We start from the raw sequence: 22,442 nt of genomic DNA, 5'->3' as shown, positions 1-22,442 counted from the left end.
TCTAACAAACACAAAAGTGGCCCCCCCCCTTTCCCCCCCTGCAGTTTTGCTGAAAAAAAAAAAAAAAAAAAAACACCCTTCCATTACATCAACCTTAGCAACCGTAAAAACATTCAAAAGGCCAGATGGATCTCTTCCAGATTAACACTGTTTTGCTTTCCCCAGTACAGAGGGGAGCTTTTCCCTCCCTCTTTCCTGGTTTTGAAACATTTGCTTCTTGTTATTTGTAATGATTGCAGAAAAGAGAGTCAAGTTTTTTCCTCATATGTCATGTCAGTGTATGTTATCATATTCAGATGTTTCAACTTTTCTCTACTTTCAATTTGCTAAAAGGTTATGTCATTACAGATTTGGACAATAATACCTCTGTTTTTTCTTTGTTTCTTCTGCCAGATTGTGTACTGACAGAAAAATGTGGCTGTCTCAGCCTTTACTCTCTCTACCCTTAAGATTACTGAAGCGCTATCAGTAACAAGATGACAGATCCATCTTGTTTGATTTGACTCTCCCGAGTGGTCAGCACAGGTGTTATGTAAAGTTTGGACAGCTACTGGGGTTATTTTGGTATGTTTAGTGTTTGCAGTATGTTGCTAGGATGTTAGTTTATTTCCATCCAGATTGAGTTGCACTTTTTATTTTCAACCTACCTATATCACTGTCATTGTTTTATGTTTCAATTTTAGTGCTTGGATATACACAACATGCTGTACGGTCCTCAGCACAAGAAATCCAAAGCAGTCCAAAAAGCTGTGAACATGTTGTCAAGGTAACTCCTGGAGACGAAGATTAATTTGCTGCTACACTGTGTTCAATTTTAAGACATTTCAGTGTTGGAAATAAAGATGATTAAAGGGCATATATCATCATGTTTTCAACTTTCGTTTTTAGCTATGTTCAGTCATTAAGCTCTCAGCTCTCAATGGTATAGTTGATCTCCAAAATCAAGAACATTTTTAAAAAGCGTGAGAGGAAAAACAGCTATCTCATGGCAGCCAAGTACGCAGTTCCCTGTTCTGACCAGCATTATTTCTTTGGTGTGCATGGATGTGCAACAGCCCTCCCATTTCTTCACTTTCTTTTCCCAAGATTAGCTTAGACATCAAAGTGTGAACATTTCTTAACAAAGTACCAAATATTTAATGGGGTGTCCAAGTTTTTAACATGACTATATGATAATGCCTTCTTTAGTAGGCATGAACTTTTCTCATTTTAAAAAAATTCAACTTTAAAAAAGTTCATGTTTTAAAGTGGACATGTCATGGTTTTCAGTCATTCCTTTTCACTTGTAAATCATTTACTTATGGTCTATATAAAGTAGTGTGAATTCCTCGTTATTGTAGCTCCACGGACCCTTCGTTTACCCCTTTTCTGAGGTGCGTTTTAGTCAGCTAATTTTTTCTGTGATTTTTAAAAAAAATGAGAATGAGACATTTCACGTGCCGCACTTCTATTCACTCAAAGCACACAAAAAAAATTGCTTAAGGGCTGAAAAGTGGATTATTTTGCTTGATTTGTTCCCTTTAAGGTTTTCTGACTCTAAAGTATGGTGTTATATACCCTTTAATATTAATAATTTTATGTTAGTGTATCAACTATGTAATGTTTGCTTTTCAGGGCACCTGAAGTGGTTAAGAGACAACAGCAAAGAAGAAGACAAACAAAATTAGACACATTTCCAGTAATACCATCCAGTGGTGAAAATGATAACTCTACATTTGATGCTTGACATCTCATTCTTCTCCACTTCTTTACCTTTTTACAAGGTTAAAATGGTACCCCTAAAGGTTTGAGCCAGTAGATAATACCATTTTTTGTATTTTGTTAATTAAGATTTAATTTGCTATTATTATGTAAGCAATTAGTTTGTCTAGCCTACTATGTGAATTTACTGAAAAACAATACACACAAAACATTCCAACAATAGATATATTTTAATATTGTTAAGATATTCATCAATGAAATGCAGAAAGCCCCATCAGCCAAAGCAGTTGTGTCATCTGTTTATCAGAAATCAATAAAATGAAATACATATCATTTTGTTTGTTCCACATTCATTAAACATTGACTAATATCCTCTTTATAAATCAATAGATTTTCCATATATTAATCTTGGTGAATAAAATGTGTTGGCACATGGTATCCAGATACCAGTTTGCATGAAGATGTATTCCAAATTTATAAATGTTAATGGAGAAAAGATCAGAAAATATGTGGAAACCTGATGTATCTGGGCACTTAAACGCAACAAATCTTTCTTTGTGAAGAGCTCTAACAGATAAGTGTGTTTATGCTAAACATCTCATGTCTGTGCTACATATCATAATGACAAATTGCGATTTTGTGAATGAATTGCTGCATAAAGTGTAATAATCAAACATGCTGAAAATGTCTGAAACAAATAAACAGACTGAATGCATTGCACACTAATTCTGCCTCGGTAAACAGCACACAAGACAACAACCCCTTGTGAACACTCAATGCCACTAAGCTGATGATCCAAAAATAGTCCTGAATACGCTTAGGTCAGAGCAAAACTGAATTCGTCATGCCAACACCGTGATACCTAACATAAATGCACAAACATACACAACATGCTTCACAACCATATTATCACCATTAGTGAATCATTCAAATTTTTGAATGTATCCTGCTTCTTCTAATTATTGCCTTCATTTATATGCAAATAAACTTATTTAAAGTTATTGACTAAGGATTTCAACTTGATCCCATCATCTTATGTGAATCTTGAATATTTGTCGTCAATCCAATAATTCACAGCAGTGTGAAATAACGTGAATATATTGTTAAAACAAACAACTTTTCTCTGTTTGCAAATTATATCTGTTGCTCAAAACACATTTTACTTCCTAAAACATACATAATTTCTTATTAGTAATGAAAAACGTGAAATCCTAACTCAATCCAAAATATCCAGTAATTTTATTTTAAATGAAACCTATGTCCTCAGAATGTAACATCTACTAACATCACTCCATTTTGGTAAGGTGCTCAAGGCACAAGCAGTCCCAATCTGCAAACGGTGCACAGCACCCATAACTCCCAGTGCCGTGTTGGTCTGTAATGAGTGTTGATCCAAAAGATTCAACAATATGGCACATGATGACTGAGTTAGTGGTCTGCTGTAAACTGTGGAATAGGCTTTTAAAAGCTCCACAAAGAAGTTTAATACCAAAAAAATACAAAGTGTATAAGCCAAGCTGCATGAAAGTAAAAATGAAGTCAATACAAAGATTGTAACCAACATCCACATTTGTCATGATAGATTGACTGGGGTTTGTAGTTCTAATGTCATCTTGTCCGCATTAGTATGTCTTTGTTAAAGCATCTGTTAGCAGTGCTACTGCCATGTTGCATAAAGCTTATATATACATTTTTACACTTTCTTAAAAAAAAAGAATCCCGGTAAGTCTTATAAGGGCCTTTCAAGGTAAACTGTTGCAACTCTTTTTTCAGTAGAAAACTTCTCTGGGTTTTCGAAGAGTTGGGACTGCTCTGAGCTCTCCTCACCATGGTCACCCTGCTCCTCCATCTGGAATGTGAATGACTTTTCTGATGGTTCTAGTTTTATGTGTTTCTCAATTATTTTAGATGCAGATTCCTCTATGCTGCCAAAGCCTTCAAAGCCCTCAGCATATGCAACCCCCTCTTCTTTGGACACTCTGATGCTGTACCCTGAACCTGCTCCTCCTTGGAAGGCCTTTTCAAGATCCAGGTTGGAAGATTTGAGAGCTTTCATTATCTGCTCTTCGGAAATATCATCTCCTTCCTCCAACAGCCCAGAGTCTTCAAGGGTTTGTGAGACATTTAGCTCTGCAACTATAGTCATAGTTCCATTACCACTTGACTGCTCGACTTTTTTGATTGCCACATTTTCTGGACTTTCGCTGCTCACTTTTGTGAGGAAAGCCAACTCTTCCCTCAGGGGACCAGAGACTGAGCTCTGTAGTGTCTCCAAGGCTCCCTTCAGCTGCTCTTTGGGTTCCAAAGAATCCTCTCTCAGGAACTCAAGCATGGATTCTTGCACTATAGGCGATACCCGGACTTCTTCTTCAATTATGCACTCTGGAAAACTTTCCTTGGGGGACGAGTGATTGCTTGACTTGTACTTGTATTCCTCACTTTCCTCGACTATCACTTTTCTCTGGGGAAGACTTTCATCTTGGTAATATCTCTCATCAGACAGATCATCTACAATGCCATAATGGCCATATGACATTATTCCTCCACCATCCTCAGGTTCAGAAAGGTTTTCATCTGGTGTGGACACAAAGTACTCATGAAACTCCTGCTCCTGCTCACAGGAGACGTTAGGAGACTTGTTTTCTCTAGAGAACTCCTGAACATGCACAGATCCACCACTGGGCTGGTCTGCGCCTCTTTTGGAGGCTACTGTGGCATTATCGTCACTCTTATCTTCTTCATATTCGTGAGTTACATTTTCCATCTCCTCAATTTGGAAATATCTTGAGGGCTCATAAGAACTTGATGTTCTTTTTATTTCAGCTTCAAGCTCCTCATCACTGAAAGACTCAATGGGCTCCTCAATAATTTCCACATTGACTGACTTATTTTCCATGTTTTCTCCCCCTTGAAGACTACTTAGAAGGTTTTTAATCATGGTTCCTGTTGCTGTATCTTCTATGTCCTCCAATGATACCTTCTTCACACCCTGGCTCAGGAATTCCTCCAGGGCAGAGTCCTCGGAAACATCCATCTCTTCTTCGAATTTGGACTCCAGCACAATCTGTGTCTTAGTGGTGCCATCTTCCTGTTCACTTTTCTCCACATGATACCTGACTTTCGAGTCTCCCGATGAACATGCCTTGGCTTCTAAACCTGCAGGTTTGATCACTTTCTCAATAATCTCTTCGACAGATACAGAGTCCAGTATCTTTTTTTCAATTATAGGTTCTGCCTTCTCTTTGTCTTTTAACTCATCTTGAGCATAACTTTTCTCTTTCTCATTGGACACCTGCCTTTTGCTTTCTGTGACAGTTTGAGCAATACTTTTTGCTGGGGGCGACACCACTCTTACCGACTTTGTCTCTGGTGAAAAACTGGCTTTGCTTTCATAAGGGAGCTGTTTGAATCTCATGGTTTTCTCCTCTGCTACCGTTTTCTGTGCAGGCTTACTTATTTTGTTTTTATCCTGGCCAATTTCGGTACTGGTAGTAGGCACAGAAGTGGCAGCCCGAGCTTTGTTGAACGAGATCATATCCCTTCTGGATGCTGGACTCTGATGCCGAGCCCTTCCTGCAACTGAAATGGGAATGACCCTGGAGGGACTTATGGAGCCAGAAGAGGTCACAGGTGGTCTTCTCAGGTTTGTTGGTGATGCATACCGCGTATCTATATGTCTTCTTGAGGTTAAGGTTGAAGTTCTTGGAGAGTAATGTTGGGCAGGCACCTTGATATCTAAGCCAGAAAAGAAATAATTGTAAATAATTCCTGCATTAACTATGTTGCATGCAATCTCATTTATCACAGTAAAACATTGATAAAAGGTAATAATATTTTTGCTGCAAATATTTTATTGGCGCTATACCTATTATTCTCTCTCTTTGATGTTGGGTCATCCTCCTGTTAGCACCTTGCATACCAACTCTTTCACTTTCCAGGAGAGTCCTGAATAAAGACAAGAATAAATATCTTACATGAGTGCAAACAATATCAATGAGAGATGTCAAGGTCTTCTTCAGGGTTATGAAATGAACTTCAGGATGAATACCTCACAAGGTGATGCACATGATTCAGGTCTGCCATTTCATTCCCCTCAAACTGAATTCAAGACTTACAGGACGGCATGTATCCTGAACCTGACCATATAAGGTAGTAATCATAAAACTATGATGTTAAGCCAATGTTATTTAAAATGTTTAAAAAAAAACGAAGACATATTGTATTTAGCTGAAACGACTTACCTTTCCTTGGCCACGCTTCAGGAGTTAGCTAACCAAAGTGTCTCTGAAAAGAACGACCTCTCTGGAGCTTGCCTTTCAATAGACTGACCTAAAAATAACGACTACAATGTTTGGCTGTCCATGCTCTACGCTATAAATCCCACAGCAAAAGCTGACTCGTGACACTTACAGAAACACATGGTGCTGTTGCCACATCTTCAAGGGAGTGTTGTATTATCCAAATGTTTTATACAGACTAGACCTCAGAGATCCATATAAAGTCATAATGACAGAGTGGACGGAGTGTAATTATTAATCTTGGGAAGGCATTATTTGTAATGTATCAATATAAATTAGGTAATTATATCACAGGAAAAAGTCATAAGCATTTGAACAAGAACAGCTGAATATCTATAGAAATACACTTCTCGCCCCTTTGTTAGATATTCCTGTTCAACTGCTTGTTAACATAAGTGTCTAATCATTAAATTACAAGGCAACAGCTTAGTGGATTTTGGCTTTTATATGTGGTGAAGATACAAATGTTCACCATTGATTGAAAAAAAAATGAGTCTGACTTTCAGCTGAGACATTAAATTGTTTGGGTTCGACTTTGGTGTAAACAACATTAACACATTTTGTTCTGCTATGCATTAATGTTTTGAGCTGGTGGTGGTGTGACGGTGAGGGAGATGTTCACTTGGCACAATGTAAGCCCCTTCTTTCCATTTGAGAATTGTTTTAACACCATGGGATACCTATATCCTGTTGCTCTATCTAACAAAGTTTAGTCCTGGTTTCTAGAACATGACAATGAATTGACTTTACTCCAGTGGTCTCCACAGTCAGCACATGTCAGTTCGGTTCAGCACCTTTGGAATGTGATGGAATAGGAGATGCACATATCCAGCCATCCACCCAGTCATTATCCAACTTGCATATACCATGTGGGGTGGTGAGGGATGCTGGTGCCTATCTCGAGCAGTCAACGTGTGAGAGGCCGGGTACATCCTGGACAGGTCGCCTGTCCATCTCACGGGAGATGCACAAAATGACTGACAAATTCAATGTTCATTTGAAAATTAAATTGTCAGTATGAACCAGTGCCACTGGAAAAGTTTTGACCCATAAATCAGTCGGTTGCACAAAGAAGGTTCTTTTTAGAGTGTCTAGAGGTCCAGAAATACAATTTTAGATTTTCAGGTGAATACAAATTATAACCATGCATACTTATGGACTGGCCTGGTAACTGGAGAAAAAAAAAAAAAAAGATGGAAAATGTGAAGTCTGCACTAAAAGGGCTTCTAGCTACAAGGCAATGATGGTAACCATCTTTCCAGCAGGAAGTCCCCTCTGAGTCATTTGTTTATGCAGGCTGGCCAAATCTGTGGTCCAATGAGGGTGAAACTTAAAGTAAAAACCTTTTTTTTTTTTTCTAAAGTCTTGATTAACCCAAAATTTACTCTCTAAAGAGAGAGAGAATGTACTCTCTCTAAAGAGAGTACATTTTTTTGAACTGGGTTTATATTCACATGTATTTTTACTCCAAATTATATTTGGATCTGAAAAAAATCTTACCTGAAGGAGTCATTTGTTCAACAACAGTTTTACTTTTTACATAGTCATTTTTTATAACGATTGCATTACTTAACCCTTTTTTTTATTATAACCTGCTTTGCTTAGTCATAGAAAAAAAAAAATCTGGTCTGTAACCTGGTCTTTTTTATTAGTGAAAAATCAAAATGTTGAAATAAAAAAGACTCTTCTACTCAGTGTGAATATTTACACAAAGTCATTATTTGTTTAGAATTTGAGAACAGAATTTAAAGCAAAGCGATTCATCACCTGTATGTTGCCACCTCCATGCCTAGATCCATTTTCACTTGGAGAAGGTGCTGATGTTCCCTCATTTTCTCTTCCATAGCCTCAGCCAGAATGTTTCTCTCATGTTCCAGCTGCTCAATAATTAACTGAAAGAAAACGAAAAAATAAAGTTTTCACCATTTTAGTTTTTAATTATATTATTAAAATCTTTTCATGCTGATCTATGTTGCAATCCATTTCATGCAAAAACATATCAGAACACAGTGATTTAATCATCTGAAAACTGGATTTATGGTTTTATTCTTATTTTTGTTGCGCTGAAATTCATTTGTTGCTGCAATACTGTGACTTATTCACAGTATGGCCATCATGTTTAAGTCCCCATCACCTTTGGGAGGCTAGTAAGGATTTGTCAGCCTGACAGCTAATTGTTTAAGTGGCTGAAGTCATTTAGCAACAGTAAAGTGCTTGTGAGGAAGATTGTCTCTCTGCATTTAAAGCCTTTTACCAAGGTCAAATGTTACATGCAGGATCCATTTTTTTTGTAGATATTTTAGCTCAAACTTAAATTAAATCTGATATTTAGTCTCTGAAACATGCACTTAGCTTTGGTTATGCTTTTCCTATATATAGGTTTGGTTATGCATTTCTTATATTTGAGACAATTATTTTCAGAGTTATTCAGGCTTTAGACTCTCACTTATGCATGATTTATTTGTTGCAGGCACTGAAAGCTGCAGCTGCATCAGAGCCATTATGGACTGTGGGTGTGGCTGAGGGACCATGCAGTCTCACCCCTCTCCCCTGGCTCGTCGGAATAATCAGCAGATTGTTCAGTTTGAAGTCTTTGAAACTGTATATTGTAATTTATTTATTTATTTTTTTGGGCGATTTTAACAAATAACGCATGTCAATCTTGTTGATAAATGCTTTTTGCAGTTTAGTAACAGACCAACTCACCTGGTGTTCGCTTAAATCCACTCGGAATTTGTCCTGCATGTGCATGAGCTCCTCTTCCAGGCGCATTTGAACCTGGCCCTGTTTTTCCGCCTCCGTGCGCAGTTTGCCCAGCTCGGATGCGTACAGCATCTTCTCCTTCTGTAGGTCGCAAAGCCTCGCCTGGTCCGCTTTGATCGACTGCTCCATCTCCTCCACTTTCTGTTGGTACATTTCAAACGTCTCTATCCATCCCTCGGACAGCCCGCGGGCGTACTCCTGCACCTCCTCCACGGAAACCACCGGGGGCCCGTGGTAAGTTTGCGTGATGATGGGCACTACCCGAGACTCCACCTGATGCCGGAGCTTGGCCGTCTCATGCCTGTGCGCGTCCTCTAAGCGCTTGTACTCGCTCTCCAGTTGAAGAAGCCGCTGCTGCAGGTCGCTGTTAATTTTGTGCGCCTGCTGCAGCTCCTGCTCGCAGCCCTTCAGCTCGCCGCTGATGTCCCTGCACGCCTCGGTCTGCTCGCTGCACAGAGACCGGACCGTCTGCAACTCTCGCCATAGCTTCTCCCTCTCCATCTCCGCCTGGGACTTCTCGAAGGAGATCTGCCCCACCATTCTCCTCAGATCCTTCATATCTGCTTTGTACCTCTGCTCCCATTCGGCCGTCCCGCTGCCGCGCTTCAGTTTGTTAATTTCAGCTATAAGATGCGCGTTTTCTTGCTCCAGCTGCTTGGTCCTGGATAGATACTGAGCAAGTCTGCTGTTCAGCTCTTGCAGTTGCTGTTTTTCGCGGTCAAAAGTTCTCTTGAAAGGAAGCATTCTGATCTGTTATAATTAAAATTTTATTTCAAAAAATACTGCGTGCAGATGGATTATTTGCGTGTGCGTCGGAGGGCTGAAGTGTGATGTAATTTGCGATCGGTGCCCTTTGACAAGTGCAGGAGGAGAAGGAGGGCGGGTCCTGAACGCATCACAGTCACAGGAGCGTCCCAAGCTCTATGGAACGCCTCGGGCTGTGGCCATGGCAGATGTTACGCTGCGTTCACGTGCAGTCAGAAATATGTACAAACAGTTGAAGCGTTTTAATTACCGTGTTGCAGAAAATGTGTCATAGAGCTAATTACATTTTAATGAATACGTGTGCCTTCTCCTATTCCTTATGATTGCAGTACTATCCAAGTCATTTGCAATATAGCATTTCTTTTCTTTCTATGTTTAATCAATAGCATCAGTGTAGTTTTTGTTGTGCCTGATTTGCGTCAAATGTTAAATGTTTCAATAAATTAAAAATCTTTTGTTGGCAATTCTAGTAGATAGTTTTTTTTTCTTTTTTCACAATTTTGGATGTAACAGTAGGGAAAAATACATTCACATATAACTTTCGTAAAGTACTGTTAAGATAAATTGTGAGGAATGTTTTGTTTTTTTTTGGTAACGTTTTAATAAACATCAACTTCTCTGATTGTTCAAGTGATTCTGAATTTAAAATAATTTTGTGATAGTGGACATTTAAAAAAAACTAAGTATATTACTAAATGTCTGAGTAACGTTCTATCACTTTGCATTTCGGTCTATTTGTAGTCTCCCCAGGCTCCTTTTGTCATTAGTTTACCTGGAGCACATGAACGCACCACTTCTAATAGCTTCAGTTATTTTATGGAACGGCTCCTCCTGGCGGACGCATCGTAAATTACAAAAGGCACAAACGTTTTTCCCTCTGTTTACTCGACTTGCTACCCTCTATTAGCTTGGATACGCCATGAGCGAAAGAGAACTTGTTGTTGTTACAGGTAAAATAAGAATTTGCTCAATGATATGTACACTCTTCATACTTTTTAAAAACACGTGTTGAATACACTTTGAAGGGTTTGGACCGTTCAGACAGTTCTTGGTGAACCCCAGCTGGATAACAGCCCAGGTGAGGTCCAATGTTTGGAAAACACAGTCCTGTTTACCGCTCTGGTTAATTTTAGCTGTGCGCTTCGTTTACCACAGGGATTAAAGTTGGCCGGGATGGGACGGCACATCGATGTTTACATCAAGGAGCTGCCAGTTAGCTACAGTTCAACCCAGAGGATTATTGCTGAGCTTTGGCAGACCCTTAGACCGAAGGTAGAAATAAAAAATTGGGTTTAACACACCTAAAAAACCTAATAGAAATCATCATGCAAAGCATTCAAAATGGTAGTCTGTACTACTTTTGTTTGTTTGTTTTTTTGTTTTTGTTAATATAAAAGGATAAAGGAATAGATTAGTTGTTGGCATTATTTGCCTTGTTATTTTGCTCCTTAGGGTAACCACAATATGCCTATGAAATAAGACATGATATAACTGTGTGTAATTTTTGCTACAGAATCTATAGAGAATGCACATTTTTGAAACACAAAAAGGTGAATCTTGTTTGCATGCTTGTGTTCCCAGTTTGCTGTTCACCTGGGCATAGCCAGAGGTTCCAGTCTTGTCATTTTGGAGCAAACCGGTAAGAACAGCGGGTACAGCACCCGAGACGTTTGCAGCTTCTGTCCCACAGATCACCGCTGCATCGAAGGTGGCCCAGAGAAACTGGACTCTGTTGTTAATATGAGGGCCATCTCCAAGCACTTTAAGCAAGCAGGGATGGATGTGGTTCATTCTAGAGATGCTGGCAGGTAGGCAGCCAGCCCTTCTTCTGATCTGCATTAACAGATGCAAGTATAAGGTCGTGCTTTCTTCTTTACAGATACTTGTGTGATTTTGCTTATTACTGCTCACTGTATCATGGTGAGAGGAGAGCAGCTTTCATCCATATACCCTCATCTGGCAGCTTATCCTCGGCTGGCAGACTGGTACCTCTTTTGCAGGAAATAATTGTCATGATGCTTGATCAGCTGGAAGAAGTCAAATGTCATTCGGAAACATAGGTAGGTTTTCACTCGGCATGCCTTGAACTTCACTATTGTCACGTTACAACTATACTGTGGGGTAATTCACTGAGGTTTGAAATGAAAGGTTAACAAAAAAAAAAAATCTGTGAACTTTATTACTGAAATTTCACCACAGTATTGATTTAATTAAGCTCGGGGCCATTTAAGGGAGACTTCTCACTACATGAATATGCTTTGATCTAAACTCGTATCTTTTTAGCTCAGTCTCAAGTATTTTACATCCACCTTTAGGTTTTCTTCCAAGATTGTCCTGTACGTAGAAAAATTAAACAAACAAGCATAGTTCTCATTTACTTATTTATTCAAAATTTCGGAAAAAGGTAAAATACAAGAAATTCTCTTATACACATTTTTGAGACGGCTTGTCAAAAATACACCATCTCAGCTATAAGTGTGAAAAACAACTTTGAGGCCTCAGATACAGAGCTTGAAAAGAAGACAGAGACTAGAGAAAACAGTTTGATTATTCTTCCCCTGTCAAGTTATGAACACACAGAATTTAATAAGTGTAGTAGCAGTAGAAGACCAAGGCCCCTCCGAAGGTTTTAGGAATGCAGATGAAATAAAACAAAAACAGACATGAGTGAATCGATACACCTCAAACCTAATTATTGCAGGAGACTGCTGTGATGCCTTCTCCATAAACCTGACATTTTTTTTATGAAAATATTGAAAGAATGTGAGTATGATTATGCTTACAGTCTACAGTAAATTAAAGAGCGACTTGTGAAACTTTAAATTATCTTTTTCTAACTACGCTGTTCACTTGTTACCTGAACTACCCGTAATTTATGCAACATCCCTGTCCTGGCTCTGTCCATGTTGGAAATGCTGCACATTTGACAGGTTTGGGATCTAATAGTAACTGGTAGCTCATCCCTTAGCAGGTCAGTGACTGCTAAGAACTGAAAAACAAAAAAATATATATATTTAACGATTTCTGGACAAACATAAACACACAGATATGTTAACGTCTTGAACTTTTTTGCTTGTCAGTGGTGGTTTCTGTAAAGAAATTCAGCAGCAACTTGGCTCTTTAAAAAACATGAAAAGATTGTTCAGTTGCATGATTAAGAGGACTGAGCACCAAACTTTTACATTAAAAGTTACCTTGTGGGTAACTTCTAATTTGAAAAAAAAGGAAAAGAAAAAAAAAAAAAAACTTTCCTCCAAGTCCATCAATATGCCAATGGCCATGAGTAAAACGTGCAGCTGAGGCTTTGAAAGAGGTTTTGAGGTGTTGGAGCTGCTTCGCTTCCTTGTACAGATAACATTTTTGGTGATGCTGTAAGATCCACTGTGGTGACTAAACTGGCAGCACTAAAAGTGGTGTGTGTGTATGTATAGATACAGTGGAAACACAACCCCTGTTAAGATGCCTGCTTATATGTACAAAGTGAAATCATGATAAACCATGTCAGAACGTTTTCCTCCTTTAATGTACCACAAACTTGGAAAAACAAACCAAAAATCTTTGAGAGAAGAGCACAAAAGAGTTTCCAGGGTTTTAGATATTCCACGCAGCACAGTTCAAAGAGTCAACATCAGGTTGAGAAATTGGGGCGTAACAATGACATTACCAGAAACTGGACAACATGCGAAGTTAGCGGAAAGACGAGAAGAAAACTGGTCAGGAAGTCTGGCAAGTTCTGACTGTGTAGCATGTGAGATGACGGTCTCCTGTGTTCTTTACGTGTCTAGGATATGGAGTAGAGAGACAAACTGGAATCCAATCCGATTTAGCAAAAACACATTTGACATTTCCCAAACCCATGACATGAAAATGTGTTGCAGCTCAACAAAACCAGTGTTTAATTTTTTTTTTGGGGGGGCTATCTATTTCCAAAGGTGTTGAGAACAAACAAGGCACCTTAGTAAAAACATTAAAAAAAAAAACTTATACACACAGTGATTCAAAACGGTGGTAGCGTCATGCCTTGAAGCTAAGATCGAATGGTCCAATACAACATAGTTTAATGGGGACACATTTACGTTACAACAGTGTTTTGAGTGGGTCACATCAGAGAGGGTCAAAACTCTGAAATGGTTTATCTTGGTCCAACTCGTGAACATGTCAGAAATCTGGCATTTTACCAGCGGTGTGTAAACGTTTTATATCCACTGTAATGTCTGAAAGATCAAAACTAAGAAAATCACATGGATGCAACATTTCTAATCGATACATGACAAAGAACCACATGGAGTTTACAGAAACGATAAAACTAAATAGTGGCTTTTTAGCTCTCTGCCACATATAATTGAAAAGTGTTTTTTTGTTTTTTAATGGTTGCAGAAGGTAGAAACGGGTACAAGGTGAGATTTTCCTTTTTCTTAGATGCTTTGTGTGAAAACTACATATCTGTCCTTGTTACATTCACAACACTTATCGATACTTCAGGCAAAAATTAAATGCTGTCGGTTTTGGAATAAAGTAAAGGTTTTAAAATGGCATTTCACCTGCAAGTAGAACCATATATATATATATATATATATATATATATATATATATATATATATATATATATATACACTACATTTTTTATATATATAAAAAATGTAGTGTGTTTTTTATTCTTGGAGGTAAGTAATGCATTTCCCTTTCTTAATATTTCCTGTGTCATCTTTTTAAGGTTTCTTCATAAATACATTTTCGATGAGATTCTGATGGTTGTGGTTTGAGGATTTGAAGGTTGTGACAATAGGTCGGAACTCAGTGGAGATGGAATGTTTGGCTCTGTTTCATCACATACTGATCCACGCTGGTTGTTTATGATGCAGCTGAAAAACGATGACGTTTTGTCAGCCCTGTGGTGTCTTTATTCTAAATTCGAGATAGAAACCTGCTTTTTTCGTAAAACCAGTCATGTGGGCACTCACGAGCCGAACTCATTCCACCTTCTGTCCCAGTCTGCTTTGTATGAGGTTTTATCTAGATCACTTTTTAAAAATTTAACTAGGTGAGATTTCTCCTAAAATTTAAGAGTGAGATGTATTTGTTTTTGCTTATACACATATTTAAAAAGAGTGAGGTAGATATATGCCTGAATGAAAAAAAACCAAACAAACAAAAAAAAAAACAACAAGTACCCTCGCCATGACATCAAGGACAATGCATACATAAAATAATAAAAATATTAAACCAAGTTTGTACTTACTTATGGGGCATTTTTACAGTGATTTTTACTGGTATTCAAAAGGAAAATACAACAATAAATAAATAAACACTCCCACAAGGAAAATAAGTTTAAGAGGAGAAAAAAAAAATAAAAAAGAAAATCACCAGGCAACATTAGAAATCCTTCAACACACTTTTTTTTTTTTACTATTCAGCCATTTTAAGACCTTTTATTTTCAATCATGACATTGAAACTTGTTCCCTTCCCTGGACTTTAACCCATCCTTTATTTGGCTTTCAGATGTGGCTTTTTGAAATCTCATCTTGAAATTTTGATACTAGCAGGAGCGATGTCATTTTGTGCTTGAGAGGATAAAATGAAAATTGCAAGCTTTAAATGCTTAGAATATGTGGTTGACATATTTAAGGCAAACAAGAGAACCCAGTTAGCCCTATTTACTGGAGATTAGGCATGAGATGGATGGGTTTACCAAACCAGATCTGGTCTGAAGTGCCGTCTTGTATGTCGGAGCTAATCCTGACTTTGAAAGGAGGCACAGGGAGGGGAGGTTTGCTGTTGGAGGCCAGCAAAGGGGAGGGAAGAGGAAACTGTTTCGCTTTAGAAAACATGAGCGGGGTGACTTAGGAGGGAGCAAAAGGTGAGGCAAGTAAAGGAGAGGAGAATGTGTGGGGAAAGCAAAGCCTTTACTTTAACCTGAGATTAAATCGTACCTAGGAGGCAACACTAGGCACAGTGCTAAACAATAGTAATAGAAAAAAAACAAAGGGTGCAGAAGTACAAGCTCACACATCGAGCTAACATGTTCATCTCTAATAATAATATATAATTGACAAAACAACAAGAGACATAGTCATTAAAAAAAAAGGCAATGAATGAAATTTAGTGTTACTCAAAATCTTGAGGGGTAACTTTCTCTTTTATTTTTTATTTTTTTTTGTTTTAAACAGAGCTTAAAGATATAAAAAGGGACTGCTGTGGAGATCATAAAATAGCAAACCTGAAGGATTTCTCTATATATAGATATATTTATATATATAACATCCAAAAAGAGAAAAAAGAATAAAATAGCAGCTTTGTTCTGTACAGACATAGAGGCAAACATTTTTAAAAGTATAAAAAAAGTTTTATTTTATTTTAATTTTTTTAAAAGTGACAAAACCCAATGATGTGTATAAAAATGATCCTGCAGTCTAAAATGCAACTGTAAGACCTTTCCTTTGTGTTTGAAATGTAAGACAAACCAATAATGACCCTTTTTAGAGACTTGAACGTTTGCCTCTACGCTACTAAATCTGATCCAACAGCCTCTCGATTGATGCCTCCAGTTTGTTGCTGTGGTTTTGATGCCACCGGATCTGAACAGTGTTCATCTCAAAACTTTGAGAAAGTAAAGCAGGGCGACAAGCTGGGTGGTCAGCTCTAGAGGACCAATGATTTGCACTGAAACATATTTCAAACCGAAGAATAGACTGAGATAGCAATTCAGAGTTGCTGTTTTTTGGATCAAACATATGTGAAAAGGGATTTTCCTGAGGTGGAACAAATTTTTAATTGTTATGGATATTATTAAGCCCAAAGAAAATAAAAAATCTATTTTATATTATACACTAATCAAAATGCTACAAGAACTTCTTATTTTTTTTTATTCTGAACTCAAGAACTGTAGGTACTATTGGTAGTTGAATGTCATTAATAAATTATAATCATATTTTCAAATGTTTTATAACATGATTTGAGTGCATCTGTACCATGCTGATATGTTATATTTTTTGGTTCATTCTGTGAGAAACCACAAGTGCTGTTTATATTAATTTCTTAAAATTCAGCCAAACTGGGCAATTCTGTCTTATTACTGAGTTTCAGCCATAATAATTTTGGGGCTCATCTGTGATTGGTTTTTGAACCAAATGTTTAATTGATTAGGCTTAAGTGGTTTCTGGTCATTCTTGGGACTGGATGATAAATATGTTTTTCCCCTAATGCAGATCAAATCCCTTACTCAGATCTCCCCCGGCCATAAAAAAAAAAAAAAAAAACTCTTTAGCATCCAGACAGAGGTAAAAACAATAGCCCAATAATTTAGTTTTCCGTGACAGATGCTAAATTAACAAATAAATTGGTTTGCAAATGAAAACAGTCCTGCATCATGGACTTTTAGAGAAGTGATACACTTGAAACAACTCTGACATTTTGTCATCCTGGACGAGAGAGCCATCAGCTCATTGGCACAAAAGCTGCTCATGTTTTGTTAAAAGCTACATTCTGGCTAATGATCTTGCAAAAGTGGAAAGACTAGTGGAGGGCTGCAGCACAAAGATCCGTCAAGGTACCATGTCTTGATGGGAGTGTCTACAAAGCTAAAACACTTACAACAGTAGGCAGCCAGCAAACAGAGAGTAGCTTTACGTGACCTTTCTCAATACCAGAATTAACGATAAAGTGTTAGGAACTTGATGCCTTTATGAAACAGCCTTTTTATATTCTGCCGTCTCTTAGCCTGTCTCAGGTGTAAATATAATGCTAAACATTGATTGCATAACCAGTTTTTAGACAGATTGTACTGTATTGTTAATTTTAAACCCTACAGAGTAACTTGTAATTAATTTTCCCATATTTTCCATTTATTTCCCATGTATTTAAATTGCTGATGTTTGCTCTCTCATGCTGTACATACAGTAGTTTGTTCAGATATTTTGTTTAGTAGTTAAAAATGTTGCAATCTTGTCAGCTCTCAGTGGTAACAGGGATTTGTATTTTCCCTGTAATATCAGTTATCATGTTTGTTGCAAAAATAGTTCCCAGTCAATTATAATCTTGTCAAAATGAGACCCAAATAGCATCTTAACCTTTGGAGCCAGACTCGTTAAAAGTAATTTCTAATGCTGGATTAAGTGAGAGGACAGCTGCAACTTTTATTATCCTGACAAATCTGAGTTGTGGTTTGTCACTGAAGTCAGAGGTTGAATGTAATTAGAGTGATTAAGGAATGACTTTACATGTCTCGCTATGTAATGCTATGAATCCTAAATATATCGAAATATTTTTACATTGCCTCACCCAGCTCCGTGTCTTATGTTTTATGCTTCAAATATGGATTTTTAAAACCTTAATCTACTTTTTGTTGAATTAATATGGAAGGATAAAATATTTTTTATGTAGCAGTTGCTCAGAACTAAAAATCAATTTTATTGTTTGCTTAATGAACTGTTTTTCAATGCATACATTGCGGTTGTTATTTTTAAAAAATAGGATTGATTGGAATGAATACTGTACTGTAGTTTTAGTATCAATGTGTGCTTTTGAGGATCTGACTGTATGCAGTAACAGATTTACAGCCAAAATGATTTATTTATTATCAACTTTTATCGCTATCAACATAAATAGCACAACATAGTGCGATCAAATCCAAAGTCTGCATTCTCCAATCACAATGTTGTGGCTGCTCATGACTTGACAGTCACGTTTTTAAGTAGAGTCTTGTAGCTGGTATTGTGTTTGGGCTGGCTTCTGCTTATGATGCGTTATTTGACCCAGCATAATCTGGTAACCCTTGCATTTAAATTTAGTAAAAACATTCTAAGTTGTATGGCAAGTAATTTATTTTTTTCTTTATTGCACAGGAGGATTTGATTTATCATTAACTCCGAATCACAGTCTTGAACAAAAAAGAGGACACCCTTAGGAGACTGAAGGAAAAGTTTGATTTGGCAAAAGTTTGGCAGATACAAAACAGGCCTACCAATTTAACCCACACCTGACAGGATCACGTAGAAAATAATAATATTTAAGAGTCTTATTTTTAAAGGAGATGTTGCCACACAACATGAACCCGGCTGGCTCACAAAAAGGAGGAGCTTTACCGTAATGTAGAGAGAATGATGGGATTCTATAAATAGACGCTCAATATATTCATCACATCCTCTCTGAAATCCTCAGGACAAAAGTGCTCTTCTGTTGGTTTTGCTGGCAGATATGCTAAAAAGATTTATTTTTCTTGAGTTCATGTAGAAGTCTGTGTGCCAATATACATCCTTATGTTGTTTTCCTCCTCGAAGGGCTTGTATGTAACAATGTAGGCCGCACAGGAAGGAGCCCCCCAATGTGTCTGAGCCACCAAACTCCACGTGCCTCAGCAGGTTTCTGTGCTGTCTTACCGTTTTCAGAGTTTGTGTTCTCTGGTCGTTGCACAACTTAAATGGAGTGGAGAGACTGGCAACACAGTAGAAACAAAGTAATTTTCTTACCTCGCCCCAACTCTCCTGAAGAGACTGAGAGGTTTTAGTTACCCTGTGCGAGAGGAAGAGGAGATGCTGGACTGATATCAGCAGGCCGACGACTGGGGCAGCGGTAACGCCCGCTCGTTCTTTCTGCCTCCATTCATGTGTGCGTACGGCTCCAACTCGTCAAAGTTGGGCCGCAGGACCACCACAGGCCCGTTGGCCAAAGCATGTCCTGAGTGCTTGTCCGAGCCCTGTCCCGAAGACGTCATGGCCGAGGACAGAGGCCCGGGTGGCGAATGGGACACAGATCCTAGTAAGGGAGTACTTGGGCCTTGCAAGGGGGACAACTGCTGCGAGGAAGGAGGTGACCTGCTTCCCATGCACCCAGTCGGGGGAACGCCAGCAGCTGATGGTTGCCTGGTAGACACAGGGTCCAGTGGAATGTTCTCCATGTTCTCCACCTCCATGTCGAGCTCCTCCATGTCCGGCGGCTTGTTCTCCTCACTGTAGAAGAAGCTCACCTCCTGGAAGTGGGGATCCAGATCCCCTTTGATGCTGCTGATGATCTCCAGGAAGGACGGACGCATCTTGGGGTTGTACTGCCAGCACATCCTCATCAGCTCAAACCTGAGGGGAGCACAGCGTATGAATGCCATGGCGATTAAAAAGAATTTGCTCTTTAAATTTTGAACTTTTTTAAAGAAAAAAACAAAAAATCTGAGCCGTATGTTTTATTTTGGCCCTGATAACACCACTTTGGATTTTTGAAAACTGATAGATTATAATATTCTGTTTGGCCAATCAAAATTATTTCAAAAGTGGATAGATGACTTTTCTGCTGCAGCACTTTAACAACTTGCTGTAATTGATGGAACCAAGAACTCTTCTCTCAGCTCTTTCTGCCAAGTTATTTGGTTCAGGGGTGCAATTATTTTTATATTGTACCAGGCTGGTTTGAATAGCTTTTTTCATCCCAGGAAAAAAAAAAAAAACTGCATTTATTACTTGTTTACTTGGATTCTCTTGACTGATAGTCAAAAACCAATAGACATCTGTGACAAAAAACAACAAGAAAAGGAGTCTGTAATGTTTTCAAAGCGCTGTTAAGCACAGCCAAAATGAATGTATTGTCAGGGTTTAACATCCACCTTGTGCTTTAAAAGTGGCTGAAATAAGTAATGTGCCCCTGAGAAGTAAATTTTCAATCAAAGTTAAGATTCATTTTGCCCTCTGACAGTCAAAGCAGGAAGAAATGTGAACGAGTGCAGCTTTATGGAGAATTAGGCCAAATTAAAATGCACTACATGTGTACAAAGAGAACAGAAAAGTGAAAACAGATTTAAAGAACTTTACAAAAAGCAAGGTTATTAATGCTGCACTATAAAATAAGATTCCTAAATTACACTCCAGTGTCAGAATCCAAAATTTTATGCAAAAAACTGAATAACGAGACTGAGTAAGTTGATGCATAGAATTTTTTTATATAGAGAACTACTTGTGCTGCAATGGTTTAAGCAATTTGGAGGCATGCCTAGATGCAGCGTTTAATCATTGTAAGTCTGTTTCTCACCAGCAGGTGGCAGGAGAGACTGACATTTCTGAGATTTTGTGCTCTTTTGACATTTAAGCTCAGTTTGCTGATGTATTTTGACTTTCAAGTTGTGTACAAGCAAAATATTAAAGTTATAAATTATAGTAACAAGTTATAGATTTACATAAATAGGCTTAGCTGCTGTCTTTCCATCTTCTTCTACAGGTGTGAATACAAAAAGCATCTCCCATCTGTTATAAATCTGCCCTTTTTTAATTCACTCAAATGCTTCAAATATGTTCATGACTATGTCTCCTCTCCCATAATGTCTAGTTTTCTAACAAAGACTAATCTTTGGTGCAGAGGCGTATTGACACTGCTTGTAAATTTAGAAGTTAACTTTATGGCCGCTTCAAAGATTTGCCATTTTGATGTTTTTCTACCACAGCACAATGCGTGCAGTTAGATCCGTTATGTAAAATCCACTCAGTGGAGCAGTAAGTCTTCCTTCAGGTTACTGTGCCAGGCCAGCAACCGAGCTTTGGGAATGTCAAAACAACACCATAAAAAGAGAGAATTATTACAGTTTTGTGTGGTTCTGCACCACATGCCGCAACTTCAATTATACACAAACAAGCTAAGAATACTCTCTAAGGCTCACTGACATAAACACCTCAGCCATCTCAGGCTCCGTTACCACTGTTCCCCCTCAGTCTTGTTTGTCTTCTCTCCTTGAGGTCTTCTTGGCGTTCAGAATCAGTCCTGCAGCTAGGTGCCAGCTGTTCTCCTCCCAGAGAAATTTGAGGTAGAGCTTGCCTAAGCCCAGGTCTAACTTCTTATTCTGGAGCAGCAGAGGGGGTGGCTGACTTTTTTTTTGTTGTTGTTTGTTTTTGCCAGAATTGCAGGAAGCATCTCAAAGTTGACATATGATGTCCAAACCCACGCAGAGGAGATTTTTAATGAAAAGAAATCTAATACTTTTGGCAGTGCTGACACACCACAGTAACCTGCCGTCTGCTTCGCCCAACATCTGGTGTCCAGCACACTTGTTGATGCTAATTTATAAAAGGGGTTTAAAAAGCTGACTTCTTGTCAGCATCTTGTCATTCGTGCTATTAGTGGAAACTCATTTCTAACCTGTCGTTAGAAATGAGTTGTTTCAATTGTGTATGCCATGTAAATATAGCCTCAGCTAGGCTACCTTATACTTTGCTGTTTACTCCTTCTGTCAATGTTTTGTTTAGCACTAGACTGGTGTCCATTACCATCCTGAAATTCCTCACCAGGGTTTATCAGTGCTCATCTCAGCCGGTGTCTAATTTCAGGCACTGGTCAAATAACACAGTGTCAGTGATGCAGATTTTAAACTGTTGTGACCAATAAGATGCCGAGTGTCGCATGAAAATACTGTGGAGGTATTGCACTTGGTGAGCCCATTCTATACATCACTGATTTTTCTTTTTTTTTTCCTCCTTTGTTCTTAGCTAATATAAATATGGGCCCTCTTCCAATCTGGTGGCCAGTTACTAAGAAAAATCAGTCACTCTATTGCATCATATTTATACATAGAAAGCTATGGATTGACAAATTTAATGTTTACTGCAGGGGTCCCCAAACTACGGCCCACGGGCCGAATCCGGCCCGCCTCCTCATTTGGTCCGGCCCCCTGAACAATACCAGAGAGCATTCAGTGTTTTTTTTCATATATATATGTGGATTTTTCTTCAACCACCAGGGGGGCTCTTGAGCAGATATGAAACTTAGTTTCCCTCAATGGAATATATACTAGTCAGTACCAGTCACCGTTTCGCTCACGGTTTTTTCCATTTGCATTCTGGGTAAAAATCTATCTACAAACGCGAATATGTCGTCGGCAGTAATCCAACCCCCCCCCCCCCCCTCCCCTCCACCCATCCTCCCCTCCCCCCCCACCCCCCCCACCC

At 38.5% G+C, this 22,442-nt stretch overlaps 4 protein-coding genes across 6 annotated transcripts in view; 2 read left to right on the top strand and 2 right to left on the bottom strand.

Moving 5' to 3' along the window:
- ttc23 (tetratricopeptide repeat domain 23) overlaps window positions 1-2,034 on the top strand; it is a 27,915-nt gene extending 25,881 nt beyond the window's left edge. Inside the window, exons 10-11 of the mRNA XM_015046949.1 lie at window positions 684-766; window positions 1,615-2,034. Of these exons, the coding sequence (XP_014902435.1) occupies window positions 684-766; window positions 1,615-1,726 (195 nt within the window). The 3' untranslated portion in view covers window positions 1,727-2,034. The remainder of the gene's footprint in view (window positions 1-683; window positions 767-1,614) is intronic.
- synm (synemin, intermediate filament protein) lies at window positions 1,985-9,612 on the bottom strand. The gene is made up of 4 exons (XM_015046948.1): window positions 8,706-9,612; window positions 7,767-7,891; window positions 5,567-5,646; window positions 1,985-5,436 (listed from the first exon to the last, which is right to left on the bottom strand). The coding sequence occupies exons 1-4, from the start codon at window positions 9,504-9,506 to the stop codon at window positions 3,431-3,433; spliced, it is 3,012 nt and encodes a 1,003-aa protein (XP_014902434.1). The 5' UTR covers window positions 9,507-9,612; the 3' UTR covers window positions 1,985-3,430.
- A 263-nt stretch (window positions 9,613-9,875) lies between these two features.
- The window catches only part of pgpep1l (pyroglutamyl-peptidase I like), a 17,086-nt gene continuing 4,519 nt past the window's right edge, over window positions 9,876-22,442 (top strand). Inside the window, exons 1-6 of one of the 3 annotated variants that reach the window (XM_015046951.1) lie at window positions 9,876-10,477; window positions 10,553-10,605; window positions 10,683-10,799; window positions 11,109-11,335; window positions 11,407-11,587; window positions 18,369-18,447. In XM_015046951.1, coding sequence (XP_014902437.1) covers window positions 10,447-10,477; window positions 10,553-10,605; window positions 10,683-10,799; window positions 11,109-11,335; window positions 11,407-11,587 — 609 coding nt within the window. In that variant the 5' untranslated portion in view covers window positions 9,876-10,446 and the 3' untranslated portion in view covers window positions 18,369-18,447. Of the gene's footprint in view, window positions 10,478-10,552; window positions 10,606-10,682; window positions 10,800-11,108; window positions 11,336-11,406; window positions 13,493-18,368; window positions 18,448-22,442 lie in introns of those variants that run through there. The other 2 variants (XM_015046952.1, XM_015046950.1) reach the window with 2 other exon arrangements.
- igf1ra (insulin-like growth factor 1a receptor) overlaps window positions 16,723-22,442 on the bottom strand; it is a 92,003-nt gene continuing 86,283 nt past the window's right edge. Inside the window, exon 21 of the mRNA XM_015046947.1 lies at window positions 16,723-19,595. Within this exon, the coding sequence (XP_014902433.1) occupies window positions 19,070-19,595 (526 nt within the window). The 3' untranslated portion in view covers window positions 16,723-19,069. The remainder of the gene's footprint in view (window positions 19,596-22,442) is intronic.

Source organism: Poecilia latipinna, unplaced genomic scaffold, assembly GCF_001443285.1.
Source record: "Poecilia latipinna isolate Pla-1442-1.1 unplaced genomic scaffold, P_latipinna-1.0 Scaffold799, whole genome shotgun sequence".
NCBI classification, from domain to species: domain Eukaryota; kingdom Metazoa; phylum Chordata; class Actinopteri; order Cyprinodontiformes; family Poeciliidae; genus Poecilia; species Poecilia latipinna.
The sequence above is the reverse complement of the archived record's forward strand: the minus strand, read 5'-3'. Positions and strand labels throughout refer to the sequence as shown.

Bases quoted from the DNA above. Each gene is read 5' to 3' on its own strand.
- synm (XM_015046948.1), bottom strand. From the start codon at position 9,506: ATGCTTCCTTTCAAGAGAACTTTTGACCGCGAAAAACAGCAACTGCAA. The intron at 7,892-8,705 runs GTGAGTTGGTCT...GTTTTCTTTCAG, and splicing joins TGGATTTAAGCGAACACCAG to TTAATTATTGAGCAGCTGGA. The intron at 5,437-5,566 runs GTATAGCGCCAA...TTTCTGGCTTAG, and splicing joins TCAAAGAGAGAGAATAATAG to ATATCAAGGTGCCTGCCCAA.